This window comes from Gavia stellata, chromosome 1, assembly GCF_030936135.1.
Source record: "Gavia stellata isolate bGavSte3 chromosome 1, bGavSte3.hap2, whole genome shotgun sequence".
Classification (NCBI taxonomy): domain Eukaryota; kingdom Metazoa; phylum Chordata; class Aves; order Gaviiformes; family Gaviidae; genus Gavia; species Gavia stellata.
The window spans coordinates 112048316-112066050 of NC_082594.1; the positions used below are offsets into that span (position 1 = coordinate 112048316).

Sequence of the window (17735 nt, forward strand, 5' to 3'; positions counted from 1 at the left end):
CAAGCAACCAATATTCACTGCAATTGCTGTGAGTGCCCACGCAAGTCATTGCTAATAGTACTCATGGCCACTGATGCTCCTCCCAACTGCATCTAGACAACATACATTTGGAAAGACCAAGCCCAGTGATTACAGCAGTCAGCAGAAACTAGAAGACTGACTGCACTTCCTCCTCAGCCGGAGGGAATGCAAATACACAGCTTTTGGCACCAAGGTAACTGCCTGAAACACGTGGCTATGTCCTAATGAAACTGGGCTGCCATGCAAAGCAGATGGCTAGACTGAGGAGCAGGCCTGTTCCTGGTGAGGATGCCTAGAAGCCCAGAGTCCTGGCCTGGATCCTCGCTCCAAGCAATTCGCGGGTCTATGAACTTCACCTGGCAAGACAGCGATTCCAAACGCCTAAACACCACTAAAGGCCGGAAACAGAACGAGGAACTTCCCCACCCCAGTGAGCTCCCTCCTCTCTTACTCATAGACAAGGCTTCGCATCTTCTTTCTCCACTGTGTCTCACCTCCAAGAGCAAAGCCTCTCCTAGTGCAGACGGAACATTTCAGAGGCTGGAAAAATACATTTCATTTTTACAATTGTTCGCAGTGAGAAATTATAGCTATTCACTGGACTGCACTGCAGCACTCCTTTTCACCTAGAGATATTATAGGAGGGATTCTTGATTCCACAGTAATCCCAGGAGAAGAATTAACTAGATGAGCACAGAATCGTACTAGTTCTGCTCTGGCCTCATGATAATTGTTTTTCAGTTCAACAAATTAAGTTAAAGATAAGCATTTGCTTCACATGCAAGACTGTCAGTCCCGCTTCATTTGTAATATATGGAGAGGGATTAGCCACATCAAGCATATGCTTTTATACTGTGGTGCAAAGAATACACATGAGAAAAATCATGTTTAGCTCCAGTGCACTGAGAAAACTGTTTATAGACAACATATTCAAGAGCAGAGAGAAAAAAAGGTTTTGATGATGATTCTTCACCAGATGCAGCCAGTGGACATGCGTACACTGAAGAGCCTACACTGAGTTTGACTTGTGCTAAAACTGAGCAGTACTGGGAGAGCTGTACTCAAAGAAAATGTCTGTTTCTATAATCCCCATCACATGTAGCTGTGCCCATACCCTTACTTTCATTTCTTATTTGTTCCACTCACTACTGTTTATAACCTGAAAGACATATAAATTTATTTATCTTCAAAGCACATTTATTTGCCATACCAATGGACCAAAAATATGCGAAGACTACCTTGATTTTTACTATCTCATCTACATAAACATATCAATTTCCTTAACCCTACCAGGACAAAATAATATTTTCTTTTTATTGCATTCCAGAGGAAGTTGTGCCTTAACTTGGATCTTATTTAACTGGTATTTATCGACATCTCTTGCTTCAAACTCTCTCTCAGGAACCAAGCTACCACCTCTGTTTCTCTGGCACCCTTAATACTCAGTCTGTAAAGCCCGGTTCTGCTGACTCAAGGATCAACATTGTCATTGCAGATGAGGAAAAAAAGCTTCAATATATTAAAAACCAGGTTGCTTCATGGACACATCGTCTTTCTGAAGAAAGTATAGATATGAATCAAAAAAGAGGTGTCAAGCATCATCCCTTATTCCAAAACAAGTACAACCCTAATGTTTATTTTAAATCTCTTGTCAGGAAGGAAAGCATTAATATGAAATGCTTTGAACAGTATTTGACACTTACAGAACTCTTAAAATGACAATGAGTTAAAGATCAACAAGCCTTTAAGAATGAAAACAACTGGAAATGCTTTAGAAGTGGAGCCACTAAAGTATTTTCATTGATTAAACACCCACTGGTATTACCTATATATTGAACACCAACACATATAGTTTGACATTTCCTGATCTGGTAATTTCATGGCTTAAAAAGAGGAAGGTAACACCTGTAAACTGTATTACCTGAAGTTTAGTCTCACTGAGTCAATGATAATTTTGCCATCAAATTAATGTAGGTGTTCATTTTAAATATAGGAACTTAAATGAAAAACTTTTTTTTTTTTAAATGGTTGATTTCATGTAAAAATGAGATCTATCACTTAAAATGCAACAACTTCATCCTTATTTCAGCTGTTGTAGTCTTTTAATTCTTTATGTTCCTGTTGCTAAACTGAAATGGAAATGACCTAAAGGAGGTAAGTTAACAGAAATGGAATAATTCTAAGTCAGGTTTCAAAATTAATACTTTTTGCCCATCTGTCCTTTAGCATGTTATCCATTCTAGGTCCCAATCCCCCCTCACCTCCCAGCCACTAGCAAGATAATACAGATGGTTACTGCGAAGCTGTTAAGATGTACATCCGAATGCATATTTATCCACTCGGCAAGATCATGCTACAGCTGTAAGTCGATGCAAATCTGCATTACAACGTCGCTTCAGTCTCTTGCCTGTGTGAGAAAGCAGCCATAGTATTAGTAGCGCTGCTTAAGACAATGCCAAGCAGATATGATGTAAATGAATGCAGTTGAGCTAGCTATCGCAACACTGTTAATTTACACCTCTGAAAACAAACACTCATTTGGGCACATCTACACCTACATCAAAACTCATTTGTTTGTTTTTGGAAGCAGAAACTGATAACGCAAGATAACTCCACCAGATGTCATGGTGAAAGAATACTGTGTAGGTGAGTATTTGATACAATCACCAGAAAAGAAAACCAAACTGAGGGTCTTTATTCCATCGTAAGCACAGTTTTAATAAATACAGGTGGCACTGCCAGTCAGTGATAGTTGCTTTTGTTCTGGGTATGTCTTTGTTCTGGCAGCTGGGAGGAAGAGCAGTTTTCATGTATAACGGAAGAAATGTACTTAATAGGCAACACCTGAAAATCCTTCAAGAGAATGAACTATAGCAATAGAAAATGCGAGTTTAGAAAGCATTTCCTGAAAAAAAAAGTAGCACTGGAATCTTCTTTTTATCTCAGGTCAATTGACTTGTCACAGTGGGAAGGAGATTTGAAAAGGAAATTGCAAGTTCTTAGCAAGTATGATTGGAGGAATTGAGTTAATAGCCAGCAATCAGTATAGGTATCGGTAGGGTACTTAAAAATTTAAATGTATGCATACGCCACAACTACAGAATGCCTGAGCTTTGTCTTGTTTGTAAAAACCAAATGGAACAACAGGCAATTTAAATCTCAAAGAAAAATGGTAATTTTTTACTTAGGTTGCTGGGGTTTAAGTGTTCTTCCATTAAAAATTTCCCTCATTTCAGCATACGATTGAGGTATATAAATTGTATGTGCCTCTGATCTTTTACACCAGGTTTTACACCAGTAATCCTCCCAGGACCAACAGGATCCTATATGGTATGTGCTTTCAGATGGTACAGTTTCTCACCATATGGAAAGATGTTTTGTATTACCATGTTGGCAGCATATAAATGATTTCTGAACTCCATTTTTCATTGTCATTTCTTCAAGCCATTTTGGCTCAATAGCTTATTATTTCACATGTCAAAAATTAAAAGGATAGCTTTCTGATTTGAGAAGCTGCTTTATCCATACGCTTGAATAATCGCGCACTGTATTCAGCAAGCTACAGATACAAATGAGTATGACAACACCTCTACTGAGAAAACAGGTTAATTTGAGAAGGCAGGATAAGCCACCATCTCTCTAAAGAAATGTGACCATATCCCAAAAGCCTTCTTATCCTTTCTAATACAGCGCACAATTTTTCTGCACAGATTCTTTTCAGCAGAATTACAAAAGGTCTCACCTAGACTACTAGTAGTTCCTCTTTCCAACCAAAGAAGGCAGATATTATAGGTTGCAGAAATTTGTAAGTGGATAAAAGGGAAGAAAAATCTAGGACAGTGACAAATATAATGAATTTCATTTCCGCAAGCTTCTAATTCCTCTGAGGAAGAGAATAACATAGGTTTTGCATGGTCCTCTTTAACAAACAAATGCATACCCTGCAATGAAGTAGTATGAGACTAGAGGACGCATTCCAAGCTAAATGCAAACTAGCCTTGCCTCCTAGGCAAGGAGAGGACAGATCCTAGAAAGTGCAGCATGGCTGGATGCCATGCATGCTAAAGAGACTAGTAATTTTAGATTAGTTGATTTTTGCATTGTTTGAAAAACTTTTATACTTACTGTAATTCTCTCATCTTTATCATCTAGCGGGGTCCCATCTTTTTTCCACGATATAGTGGGTTCTGGGTGACCTCTTGGGGGCTGACATTCCATCACTGCAGGTTCACCCACAGCTACCATTACATCTGATGGATTTTGTCTGAAGTCATCCCGTAGAACTGAAAGAATTAAAGAAAATTAAGTAAAAAATTACCCAACAATACACCAATAGCACAGCAAAGTGTTTTCTTTTGGCCTTTAATGCTCCCTGTTGTCATTGTACTTTATATTAATGAACAATTCAGTTAATGAATTTCATTTGGCATCTGCAGATGGTCTCTGGTACCTCCACACAGTAATAGAGAAAACCCATGTACCACTCATATTTAACTTCCAACATACAAACCAACTGACTTTAACACAGACAGAGGTGAAAGGCTGACACAGACATAGGGCTGTCCACACAGAAGAGCTGCCTCACTTGGTTGTATTCGGCATAGCATCTGCCTAGCATGCGAGCACAGGATTCCTATCCCAGCTGAAGAAGGTACAATGTCTTGTGCCCAGGTAGAACGTCACCTGGGGAGAAGCATGGCTGAGATTGCTTTCTGCCCCTCTTCAGCCTGCCCGTAACTCAAAGGTTTTTGGTTAAATATTGGCCACTGGCTGTATGAATTGCACCTATCCCTGAATTTATGGCAAAGATAAACAAACTAGCTAAACATCCTAGTTCTTTGATGATATTATTAAGATGCCAAACATTTGTGCAGCTTTAGCCAAACTCATCTTTGCAGTTTGGCTTGTGGTTTTTTCAAGAAAAGAAAAATTAAAAACTTCCTGATCTCTGGGAATCATCCCTTAGCCTGAGCCAGGACCACCTCCATCATTTGGAAGAAGTCAATTTTACTACCTTTTCACAGAAGGAAACATTTTTATTGTAGCTTCATTACTAGAATTTGTTCTTTCTCATCATTTGGCCAAGCCCAGGCCTAGGAAACTCTAGTTCCCTCCAATCACCCACTATGAATTTTATCAATAGCTGTGTGATTATTTTTCTTTCTGGGAGAGGAGAGACATCGTACTGTGCTCAGCAGACCACTACACAGGGACACAGTTTAACAGAATAATGGCATTCCTAAGTCTTGCCAAGTAAGTGGCATTTGGTTTAATCTAAAAATAAATAACTCAAATGATAACAAATATAACATTCTAGTCCTCTCCACTGCTGTTCCTCCATCCACACTGAACAAAGGATATGGTAATGGAAAAGTACTTTACAACCAAAGGACTCTTAGGATTTTGACGAAGCTATCTGTCACCCTTGCTACCTGCAACTATCTTGTGTCAACAGCAAATACTGCCAAGAATCTGCAGCAAAAAATATATCCCCCAAACCTTGGACCACAGATATATGGACATTTACAACTGAATAATGGTTTTGTTGTTAATGCTGCCTCAAAGCGAGGGTGTGATTTATTGTTAGACATCAAGGAACACTGAGCGTGCTTACAGATTGGCAGGTACAGCACTGTCGCCAAACCATTCCTCTCTGTAAGGTCTTTCATGCTGTTAAGGCCTTTTAAAATGGTCTGAGGGCAAATGGGTCACCTGCTTTGGGACAGAGGGATATACCTTTTTCACACCTACTTTCTGCAATGATACATAATCTAAAATGAAGGGAGGAAGCGAAAAATCCTTGTAGTTTTTCCTTTTGGAGGATTATTGGCAAATAGCCCTGTCAATAATCAGTAGGACTATCTTCTGTTTTTTCTTCTCAAGTCCATCTACCTCACATTCTGATACCCTACCATTCAGTAGCTAGCCACAGGCCTATGGGCCCAGCTTGGCTCATTATAACATAATACACAACAGGAAAAGTTCCTGATTGATATAGAAGTGTAGATGGGAATCAAAGGCAATAAATACAGAATATTTTACCACTGTTCTAGAAACAGGATATAATTTCTGGAAGTACCAAAGAACATCTGTGTACCAACAAGACTGAAGTATGCTCACCAGACATCATCTGAATTTACCAATCCCCTCCCATACTGAAGAACTAACATTTCAAATATTTCAGTTTAATTATTGAGGTTTCTGGATGCCCTGGAGTCAGGAGATACTGATGCACTGAAAGAGGATAAACAAGGATAAAATGTCTCTATATCTTTAACAATACAAACTAATACAACAGAATGATAGGACTTAATGAATAAATTATAGAATAATTCAGGTTGGAAGGGACTTCAGGAGGTCCATATAGTCTACAACAATGATATGCTGTTGGATGAACATGTCTTGGATGAACTAGGTCTCTCAAACAGACCTAGTCTAGAAAGTTTATCTAAAGAAACCAACCAAAAACAAAAACAAAAAACGCACACCTATTGCTTGGTGTACAAAAACCTAAGAAAGCATTCTCCATCTAAGAACAAAGAATTTCTCTCTCTAAAAAGCAAAACACATGGATATTTTCCTTCTATGGACTAGGGAAAATTGACAATGTTTTCAGCTATGAAATTAATCCAGGTAACATGTAGAGGAAATATTTTTTTCAGAACAGGGAATTATGTCACTTTTAGTTATTCAGAAAGGTAAGTCAAAAGACCAAACCTTTAGCTTCCCTTCTGCTTTCAACAAAACTTTAAGTTTAACCTGCATTCTCTTACGGTTTCCTTAGTACATCCCCTAAATATTGATGCATTAAAATTGGATACATCAAATTATTTTGGTTATGGGAGCGTTAAAATACTACTCACGTACACTGAAAACCTTACATATACTTGTTGCATTTATACTGAATATGGCATTAATAACCAGATGCAACTTCTTGCATTCCCAGGTAGCCCTCAAGCCATCCAGATACAGTAAATCATATAGCGTAAGTGGCTGGGCTGACACTGCTTCTGCTGAAATCAAAGATTTTTTTCTATTTAACAGAGACTTGATCTGGCTTGGAGCCACTGGTCATATTATTACTTCTTTTTTTTTCATTGCTCCAAACTAAAGAACATAAAAGAAGAAGAAACATTAGTTGCACCAAGTTACTAAAAAATCCCCATATATCCAGTTCCCACTGCCAACAGCACATGAAAGTGCAGAAGAGTTTATTTACTACACCACAGTTCTATTGTAACACAATAAAACGGGTGTTTTGACCATGAGTAAGAAGCCTCTTATTACTGCTGAAGATTGTATCACTTGGATAAAGCTAAGAGATATATAAAAAGAAGTGCCCTTAAGTTTAAAAAAAAACACAAGTGGAGTGATCTTAATAAACCGTAAGTGCTTTTTGAGTCTGAAAGACCTCGTAAACCTAAGAGGAACACCTATCAGATAGCACCTCAGATGGCTCTTAGCACCTTTGAAGCAACAAAGAAGTCCAGTACTTACATAATAAAAACAAATCACTTCAGTAATTTCTACACGCCTTAGTCTCAGATCAGCTTTACAAGCATAGTACCTTGTCTGTAAACTAAGACCTTTCACAAATTAACCAATGCATAATAGAATGCCTTAGGAGGACATCAAAGGTCCAGGCCATAGATACATCAAAACAAGTATTTTTTTTTTTTTTTACTATGAATTATTTTGGCTCTAACATTACATAACGAAATGCTAACAAAATGTAATCCAGGAGAGATTACTCCACAGATAGTCGTCACGTAATTATTTTTGCAGCTGTAAAGTAGATACATGCTCTGTTTTTTTGCCTCAGGCCCTGGCAATCTTGCATAAAGTTATAAATTTAAAATTTTCTTCTCTTACTGAAAAAAAAAATCTTTTTTTCTGTTCTGTCCTTCGGAGTGAAGGCTCACTGTAAATTAAGAATACATTTCCTTTTAAAGGCATATTAGAAATATGCTTCATAATCCAGTACAGCATGTGCTTTCAGTCACCGAAGGGTCAAATTTCACCACATACACCTCTTTCTATATATACGCAGCTGGAAAGAAAATAGATAAATTAAGAGGATGCTTGCCTTTTTTTCTTTTTCTAACAAATTCAGTGTAGAATCTTCACAGATATAATCCCCCCCCACATTTCTGACATACTGCGTGTAAGGTTTTCTAACATTTTACTGTAATGTTTTCTAAAATACAATGAATAATGATCGTGATTATTGTCATTGCATGGCTAGGACAACTCCATGATCTTGCTGCGTGAACTCTGAACTCCTGTGTTTGTGCTGAAAACACTTTTATGCTACGCTTGCTGAACTAATCAGGTTCAAGAGCAACTTTTGTAACTCCACTTTAAAAGTCAACTCCTCATACAGCCATTTAAAATCATGTACTATTCAATCAATAAAGCTATTACACTTTCCCCAGAGAATCTTTCCCAGAGCAGAAAGGTACTAGCAATCACTTGAGGATAAATTTTTATTGACAAGCAACATAAGTAGAGACAGTATTTTTTGTCTAAACCATAAACAGTGCTTTTCGAAATGCAGCACCCGGTGTTTTTTTTCTTAAGTTCTTGATTGGCTACTATGAAAAAGAGTAGGGAGTGAAATGGGAGGTAGGTAGGCAGGGGGTTTTTGCATATACACACTACAGATATTTTAAAAAGATTATCGTTAGAGTTTATCATTAAATAACTGTAATCTAGCTCAAAGACAATAAAGAAAACCAAAGCAAAAGACAAGAAAAAAGAAACCAACCAGAAAGCTTTAGTCAATAAGTGAAAAGAATGAATTTGTAAGGAACACACTAATTACCATCATACATTGTGGATAACATGCCTTAACAGGTGGCATCATTTAAGAACTGGAAATAAGAAAATCTCCTGGAAATTTTGATTACAGGTCTATTCTAGTCAGACTGGCTAGACACTCCATGCTAGATCAGTTCAAAGCAGTGCACCAAAATATATCCAGGGTCCCTAATCAACGAAGATATTATAGCCACGGTCACCCGGTGAACAGAGGAAGAGAGGGAAATGGAGAAGTTTGGGGTGCAGTTTCATAATCATCTTAAGGTAATCTTAATCCATTTCAATTCTTCTAAAAGAGATCATCCAGACTTGCTTCCTGCTAACTCTCCTGCATTGCCCTGGACAAAGCACACTATTTTGCAAGTTTAGTTGTTGGAGAGAGATCAGTGAGCCAAAGTTTCACACAATTAGACAACCAAAGAGATCCCAACAATTCCCACTCTTTCAGCATGAAGATAATTTAACTGTTTCTTTGTATTGTAGCAGGTGCCTTAAAAGATGCGGAAAAGTAAAATAAATAAGAAATGCTCATTCCTCACATTACTTTACAAAACAACCAGAACTCAACTAATGAGCAAGTTTTCTCCCAGCAAACAAAAATTTGCTAACATCAAACTATGTGCTAAAGCTGAGCAATGCAACTCTACTAAAGGCCCACTGCCCTGCCTTTTGGCTAATTTTGTTATAAAAACCCCCATGTAATAGATTTTAGTTTTTTTAATACCCACCAATTCTATTACTTTAATAACTGTAAATTTATAACAAGTATTTCAACGTTTCTCTTCCCTCTCCCCCAAAAAACCAACAGTATTACAAAGAAAGTTTCCATCTAATATGAGGAACAAAACAACAACCATGTGCACTTGCTGTAAAATGCTGTAAGATTAGGAAAATGAAAAACGGGATTCAGGAGGTTATAGACATGTTCTAATGCCATGAGAAACGAGACACGTGGCCTAAGAGTTTAACTTGCTCACAGAGCCAGCCCTCCTACGACACAGGACTTACCTGATTACACAGTCTAAGAATTCGCATTGAACAGGCTTCCAGCTATAAGAGACTGCTCATTGTAAAGAGACTCATCATAAGGTGCAGTAAGATGTATGAAAGAGCAGCAGTGAAATTAGATCACACTTCTAAAATGTTAACAAAATGTACTGCCTCAATTACTGTAACCTTTAACTAGTTTTAAAATGTATTCTCTCCGAAGAGTAATGTTTTTGATAGATTGCTTTTCATACAGCACCACCAAACTGGGATATTAATATCTACTGAAGGTCAATAATTACCTTCTCTGGAAAAAAGTGTCATTCCGTGTGATATTGAGCAATACATGTTAGCAAATATAACACCTGCATGCTTCTAAACCATTAATGTAGAAAGAAATCAAGGAGTGCTGCACCTACTGGATCACATCTTTTAAAAGGTGCTGACAACAAATACAAGCAATATGCTTGAATCAAGCAATATGCTACACTGCCAAAGCAATTAAACATTGAGGCATTTGGCAATAAACATACTGAATGCATATAAAGATGTTAAAATAAATGTATTTATTGTCATTTGTTATTTTTCATTACGTCATTAACTTACAATTGTTAATAGAAAGAAACACATGCTTAAGGAGCAGGTTCCAACAAAGACTCCTGTAAAAACCACTAGCTGAAAGTTACTGACGAGAATTACAAAAATTTATGGAAACCACTCACAATCAGCCTGACTTTATTTCACTAGTTGAAGATTTGGGCTTTAAATATTGTCAGGAATCTTACTGGGCAACATAGCTGTCATCCCATAATAGCATTTCCATGTGTGGAAAGGAAAGCGTGAATGAATTAGATGATGAATTGGGAATCAATTAAATGACGAAATCTGGTAAGTCATATAAAGAGTAATTTTAACTCCTGTGAGAAGGGTACCTGACAGCCCTAAGAGAGCACGCTGCAGCACTGGGAATCCTAATTAAACCCTGAAGGATCTGTGATGCCTCAGGCATGCAACTCTGAGACTGTCCCTTAGGTGGATTGAAAATTGGAAATAGGTAAGAAGAATGGACCTAATTATTAATTTGATTGGCTCTGTACAAAACGTGATCCCTCTCAACATTTTCCACATATTATGGTCTGGGACAAGGCATTTATTATCTGTAAGTCAGAATTTACCTCCTGGAAGAGTAGACTCATTTGTACAGACTGTAGAGACAGTTATTCACTTGTCCTAAATATTTACAGATACTTGCTTTTTTATTACTATTATTATTATTATTATTTTATTGTACATTTCATTTTAGAGTTTTGGGGTTATTTGAATCGGGCTTCATTACAGACAATATTTTTAGTGTGACTAACACAGCGGATTTCCAGACTTATGGACACAAACCAAGGGGTTTTAGACACAGCTCACAAAAGAACTGTGTCTTTGGGAGATCACAAATTAGTTTTCTCTAGGCAAAGAAGGGTTAACATCTTTAAATCCAAGGATTTGGGTGTGTTCTGTAAATAAAGGTTTTTCTTTTGTACACTCCAAGTCACGGTCCTGATGTCCAGTTTGCAATGAACTGTTAGCTGCACTAGCCTTCCTTCAATGCAGATTATGATAGAAAAGAGGAATCAGATTAAGATGCTGTGGCAAGACCTTGTCTTGGCCCTCCAAATTAAAGCATAAAGAGATAACTGAAATGACAAAAGAGATATAAGGACCAAACAATGAAAGAGAAAAGGTGAGAAGACACTTCACCAAAATGCTAGTGTTTTCCTTAACTACTTATCAAAACTTATTTCACGAGCAGAATGGCTTTCCCTTTTAAGAAAGAAGACACAAACCAACCCAGAAACGCCAGTGTCCTGTAACTCAGGATTCCAGGGAGAAAAATAAAGGAAGGAGTACAGGCAGCAAGGACAGAAGCAAACATTCAGCCAGCTTTCAGTGAGAGCTTAAAGCTGAGATATATGGCGCTGGCAAATGGAGCCAGATTGCAATTGCTTGAAAAGGTGTTGCTGCCAAATAGCAAGCTACACTGGCTTGAGATGTGAAAAACTGACTCTCTTCCCATAGTTTCTAAGCTGGAAAATCCCTCACTAGGCCAAACCTGAAGGAGCCTTATTTGTCTTAACTTGTGTTGTTAAAAGAGGAGAAACAGCTATTCCACAGACTTGCCAAGGAAACTGTGGTAGCACTGTTTCTGTAGTACAGGCAAGACTTAAATGGCCAATGCTTGTACAATTGCTTATAATCATCCTTTCACCCTGAAGAAGCCAAAGACTTGCCAGAGGAGACATTTTCAAAGAAATAAAGATTCACGTGCCTGCGATAATGTTTCTGCAGCATAGCCTTATATCTGCATATGCACTGTGCTACGGTTTTGCTAAGGTCCTGCCTCAAGGCAACAATTTTAGCCATGTCCATCTGCTTAGCATTCAAATTTTAGAGTGTTATAACTGTACCACAACCATAAACATTTTTTGAAAGGACCCTATTTCCATGAAAAAATCCCCGTTATGCTGTTAAAGTGGTTGAAAGATATGACATTTTAATATCAGCGAATATACAGTATCATTATCACACTCAAACAGCTAAATCACTTCTCCTTTAATATTCTGGAAAATGATATTCCACCATTACATCCAAGGTCAAGCCTGAAACATCAGTGAGAAGGTGTGAGATGCAGGCACTTCATACGGCTGAGTGGCTAATTCTGAATAACAGCAGAGCTAAGAACAGCGTTTGTTGGCACCAGACGCTATAGCAAAGCCACACTGCTCAAAAACGTTGCTGAACTATTATTACATACACTTTTATTCTGTTCTATTGTTTTGTTGTTATTACATACAACTTTACTCTGTTGAAAGGAACTACAGACCACAGAACTCCACCGTCTTTTCTCACCTCTCTGGACTGCTATACAGCAGGATATACCTTTGGTAGATACTGAATGTTTCCTTAATTATACTCTGCATGTCCAAGTGTATGAATATATCATTCTTATGGTAATGTTATCTTGTTTCTTTACCTCCTGAAACATTCAAGATGTGAACTGACAACAGATTGCCACAGCAGAAACAGGTGAACTTTTTCAAAATTACATTTATGACAAGTATCATATACTTTTCAAATTACTTTTGCTGGTTTTAGAAAACATTCCAGGAAATCACCTCAGTGAAAAACGGCAGACAGCCCTATACAGAAGTCATAGAGAAATATAGTCTTCATCTAATTCAAGTAACTGCTTTGAGTTAGATCCCAAACGGAACAAACAAACATTTGTTCTATTTCAGGCATACTCTAAGATATGAATCATTCTGCTTTCTCAGTGTAAAGAAGCACAGTGCAATATGATACGCTCAAATTTTTTATTGCTCAGAATTTGAAAAATCTCTAGACAGACGTCTTCATGATTTACAATGATAAGTCTTCATTTAGACAACCATCCAAAAGCTTCAAATATTGTAAAATTCTACCTAGAGCGTTACAAAAAGTAGGAAAGTTAATAGCTACAACAAAGAAAAATGGTATTGTAAGCAAATGGACATTACCAAACTCACCACGCTGGAACTCTGAATTGCAACTCTTGGAGATTTATACGCTATCGTAAATGGCAAAAGACAATAAAATCATGCAGAAAAGTACTTCTGCATTTGGACTCTTATTCTGCCTTCAATCCCTATGAGATATTCGAAGGCAACATGCCAATTGATCAATATGTTAGCATTTAATGTGCAGTAAGTGCTACTGAGTAAAAATCAGAGAAACATTGCCTGTTAGCAGAATCTGCCTTATTGCTGGCAGGAAGAAGTGCATGAAGTTTTGGATCACCTCATGTGGTAAAACAGCAGCCAGCGGTCCGATTCAGAATTAATAAAAGGAAACAGAGGGCGATACTCAGCATGAACACAAATGCATATAAAGCCAGCCAGATTTCATTACTGAAGATTTTAATTTTGATTAAACACTTCCTTTTATATTGGGTCACATTCATTGTTTTCAACCCTCTGTTTTCATTAATATTTTAATACACACAGAACATTAAGTTGTGTAACTTCAGTGCTGCGGCTACAGATAGCATCTTTAATAACAGATACAAAAGAGATGCTGGCATCCATCGCTGTCCAACTTTGTCACGCTGTGAGGCACGATGGGCTGGTATGGACTTGGCGGCATGCAAGACAATGGATGACTGTAACATTAGCTTAGTCTGTTTGAAATAGGAATTTACAAATGCATTCAAGACAAAACAAACCAACATAACGAAATGGCTGTGAAAGTCTAAAAGGATCAAGGCGGTGAGCGCATTTGGTGGAAATTTTGCTTTCACCTTTGTTTTACACCCTGTGAGAAACTGTAGGACAGTGTAACTCCTTAAAAACTTCCCAGGAAACAACGGCGGTAAAGAAATTGTAACATGTAATTTTAGTATTTTGACTGTTGGCTTTTTTCCCCTTGTTTTTGCTATTTCTAACTCCTAATGATGAAGTTTGGACAAAATTCAAGAGACCACACTTTTTCGTGATTCCATACAAGCTGGGGTAGCATTAACATTAGTGCCTATGCTCAGTTTCCCTTGCAAATACAAACCTGAACTGCAGTGTGCCATGATACACTCTACAAAGACCTATAAGCTCCATTAATTCAATTCCTATCAGTCCTAAGTAGCCCATATAGGTTAATTTCCTGGTAAACCACAAGACTCTTAGATTTCCATTAAGAATTGTTATAGAGAAAAAGCAAATGTGGTATTGTGTGAGACCAAGATTCTCTTATTTCTCTATGAACTCTGAATATAATTAAATTTTCAAGTCAGTTCAGTGGACTGGGTCTTTTCTATATGTTTAAGCACAAAAAGTAAGCTTGAAAACATTATGAGACTTGATCTAGATTATCAATAGATGCATAAAAATGAAAGTCACAGAATCACAGAATCATTAAGGTTGGAAAAGCCCTGTAAGATCATCAAGTCCAACCATCAACCCAACACCACCATGCCCACTAAACCATGTCCCAAAGTGCCACATCTAAGTCACACATTTTCAGGACAGTTTTAAAAAGCAAATACATGGCGACTAATTTTGGTAAACAGGATACTGAGAAGCCACTGAATTTGCAAGATAAAAGCTACTGGTATCTTCTAATAATTCACTCAGAAACAACTCAGTTAAGGGGAAGAAGCCAACCCCAAAACACTACTGCAGATTGCCAAAATCCTTACACTTGTTTTACTGATACACTGTGAGAACACATTTTTGCTGTTACAGGACCTTCTAGTAAACAAAAACTCCACTTGGTTTGGTGCTGCTTAATTTCATTGTTAGACACTTTAAATCTTACCGGTGAATGGCACTGTGGAGGTTATTTACTGTTACTCATTACTATTAGTTTCTTTAGTGCAAAACAACATTGGCTTCATCAGTCTACAATCAGGAAGAATTCCAACTTCTGTTTTCCCACCCTACCTAGTTAGTTAATGCGGAGAAGCTGTACCAAGCACGTCAGAATTTCAATTAATTTGTTAGTTTTCTAGTCTGCATATTTATGTGGGTCTCTAGTAAATACACAAGGTATAATAAAAGAAATTAAAGATTAATTTTGGCTTCTCTTGCTTCTCTTCAGCTTGCTTCCAAACAGAGCAAAAACCGAACTCAAAAGCAAAATGGAAGTTCCCCTATGGATGCGTTTATGTCAGTACTTGAGTTTGGATTAGGACTGCACTGTGAAGGAAGTCTCCATATCTTCTCCACCCACCTGGCTTTGATTCATATCTTGTATGGGCTTGGAATGCAAAGACTGGTTATTTGGGGGGGGATGAATGAAACTAGACTAGAAGATGAACACCAGGTCCCAGTGGATTTCAGGCAACAGACCAAACTGGAGTCCTAACAAAATACGCACAGCGTAGACACCGTTTCTCAGGCTAACTGTTTCCCTCTGTAAATAACACTTCCACTGGGTTGTGCTATTTGTAACTGCTTGCTGTAGATATAACGTACATACAGCAGAACTAAGAACATCTGATATCATAAAAACTCCTTAATAATATCCACTATAACAATCTTATCTTTTCCTCTTCCCGTTTCTTTTAGCTACCACACCATGGCCTGTCCACCAGTACTTTCAACACCACCATGCCTTTCCTCCCACATGTCCACTAAATTACTAAGGGATAAGAGAAGTTGCATACCTACTGTCAACATCTACGCACTGTTTGGCCGGCCAGGAGGCCAAAAAGGACAGATAAGTTTTAAGTTCATATGACAGGTTTTCTTTCAGTGTACGCATCAATTTATTAGATTTTGGCCAGTGATTACAAAACCAACCAGGAGCAAGGGGGCTAAGAGGACACAAGAAAATACGAAACAGCAAATAAGAATCTTTAAAGTCACCATGTTCATTTATATATGAGAATCTAAAACAAAAAAAGAAATTATCTTTGCTAAAGAAAGTGATTTGTTGTTGCTTGTGTGTTTGAATGAAATTGATTGGCATCTTTCAGTAGCTTACCATGACAAGTGATTACTCAGAAGCCTTCCTGAATTTTCAGACTGAGGCACTACTGTTACTTCATGTAGAAAATGCTTTTAAATAGTAGACATACCTAATGTTTATACAAACTGTTTTGGATTTGTTGGGGGAAGGAGTATATCTGTTGTGTCCTTACTAAAGCCACAGAAATAATAGTATTACATATCTGCAAATCCATTGAATCGATGCACCTGGTCTAAAATGGGAACCCTTAAGAACGTAATACTAAGCAGGGAAAAAAAAGTGAGTGCTTTTACCAGTAAACAGAAGGAAGCAGTGCCACTAGCATTTACTACCATTTTTGTGTCAAACTTCTGTTTTCACTGTAAATCTGTATGAATAATGCCTAGGTAGCCTTTGTTATTTTAGCATGTAAAACTGTACACCAGACAAAACCATCTGATCTCTCAGAGGAAAATTTTTTAAAGAGCAAAGTGGTAACTCTATACATATTCATCTGAAAAACCAGTAACAAATACCTCACTAAATTCTGGTCAAGGTTCATGGAAACAATTGGGATTTGTATATACATCATTTGGATATAGGCCATTATCAAACTATCTAGAGAGTTAATCAACAGAGGACACTCTCAGCAAAACAAGACTGATGCTACATAATCAGAAACACCAGAGCTGTAAACAATGGAAATGCACATTATTCCCAAACAGTATAAATAATTTAAGACTTCCAGAACAGAAATTAATCTACATACCATTTGAAGCACACAGAACCACCAATTCAGACAGAATAATAAAAGGTAAGGGAAAAACAGACGGATAATTAAAAAGATACTTTCCAAGTGGGAATACACTTAGCTTAGCAGTGCTGGGAACAAGTAAAGAAATAAATATCATGGAAATCCTATTACATGCACATATATTTTATATGTTTGGTTTTTGGTTTGGGTTTTTTTTTTTTTCAGAAGGATTGGGTTTTTTTCCCTCTGGTGTGATTGGACACTGAACCTGCTATATCCATCAACATCTATCTGATTAACTCTTTAGATCTTTGAAGCTTCAGTGTTTTATAGGGCATTATTTGCAGAGAGATGGCAACAATCTGATGTGCCCCTATTTGAGATGGGCATTCTTCTTTTAGGCCCCACTGCCCTAGAAGCCCATACCCTTTCGTCCCCAGATGAAGTCTCAACGGCGTACTTCAAAGGGAAAAGATATTCATGGTGTCTTAACCTTTCCTTTGAAACTGAATCTCTAGATCCAATATCATCTAGCAAGGCTAATTGCATAGTATGCAAGGGAATTACTATTATTTCAATATAACATACCATAGAGCAATGATGAAAGCTGAGGCACTGTTGTAACAAGCCTTACATAAGGACAGCACTGCAAACACACTATCAAAGGTGAGTATCTTGCACAGGT

At 37.5% G+C, this 17735-nt stretch overlaps 1 protein-coding gene across 1 annotated transcript in view; it reads right to left on the reverse strand.

Moving 5' to 3' along the window:
• ROBO1 (roundabout guidance receptor 1) overlaps positions 1-17735 on the reverse strand; it is a 530296-nt gene that overhangs the window by 111203 nt on the left and 401358 nt on the right. The window contains exon 4 of the mRNA XM_059823819.1: positions 4147-4304. Within this exon, the coding sequence (XP_059679802.1) occupies positions 4147-4304 (158 nt within the window). The remainder of the gene's footprint in view (positions 1-4146; positions 4305-17735) is intronic.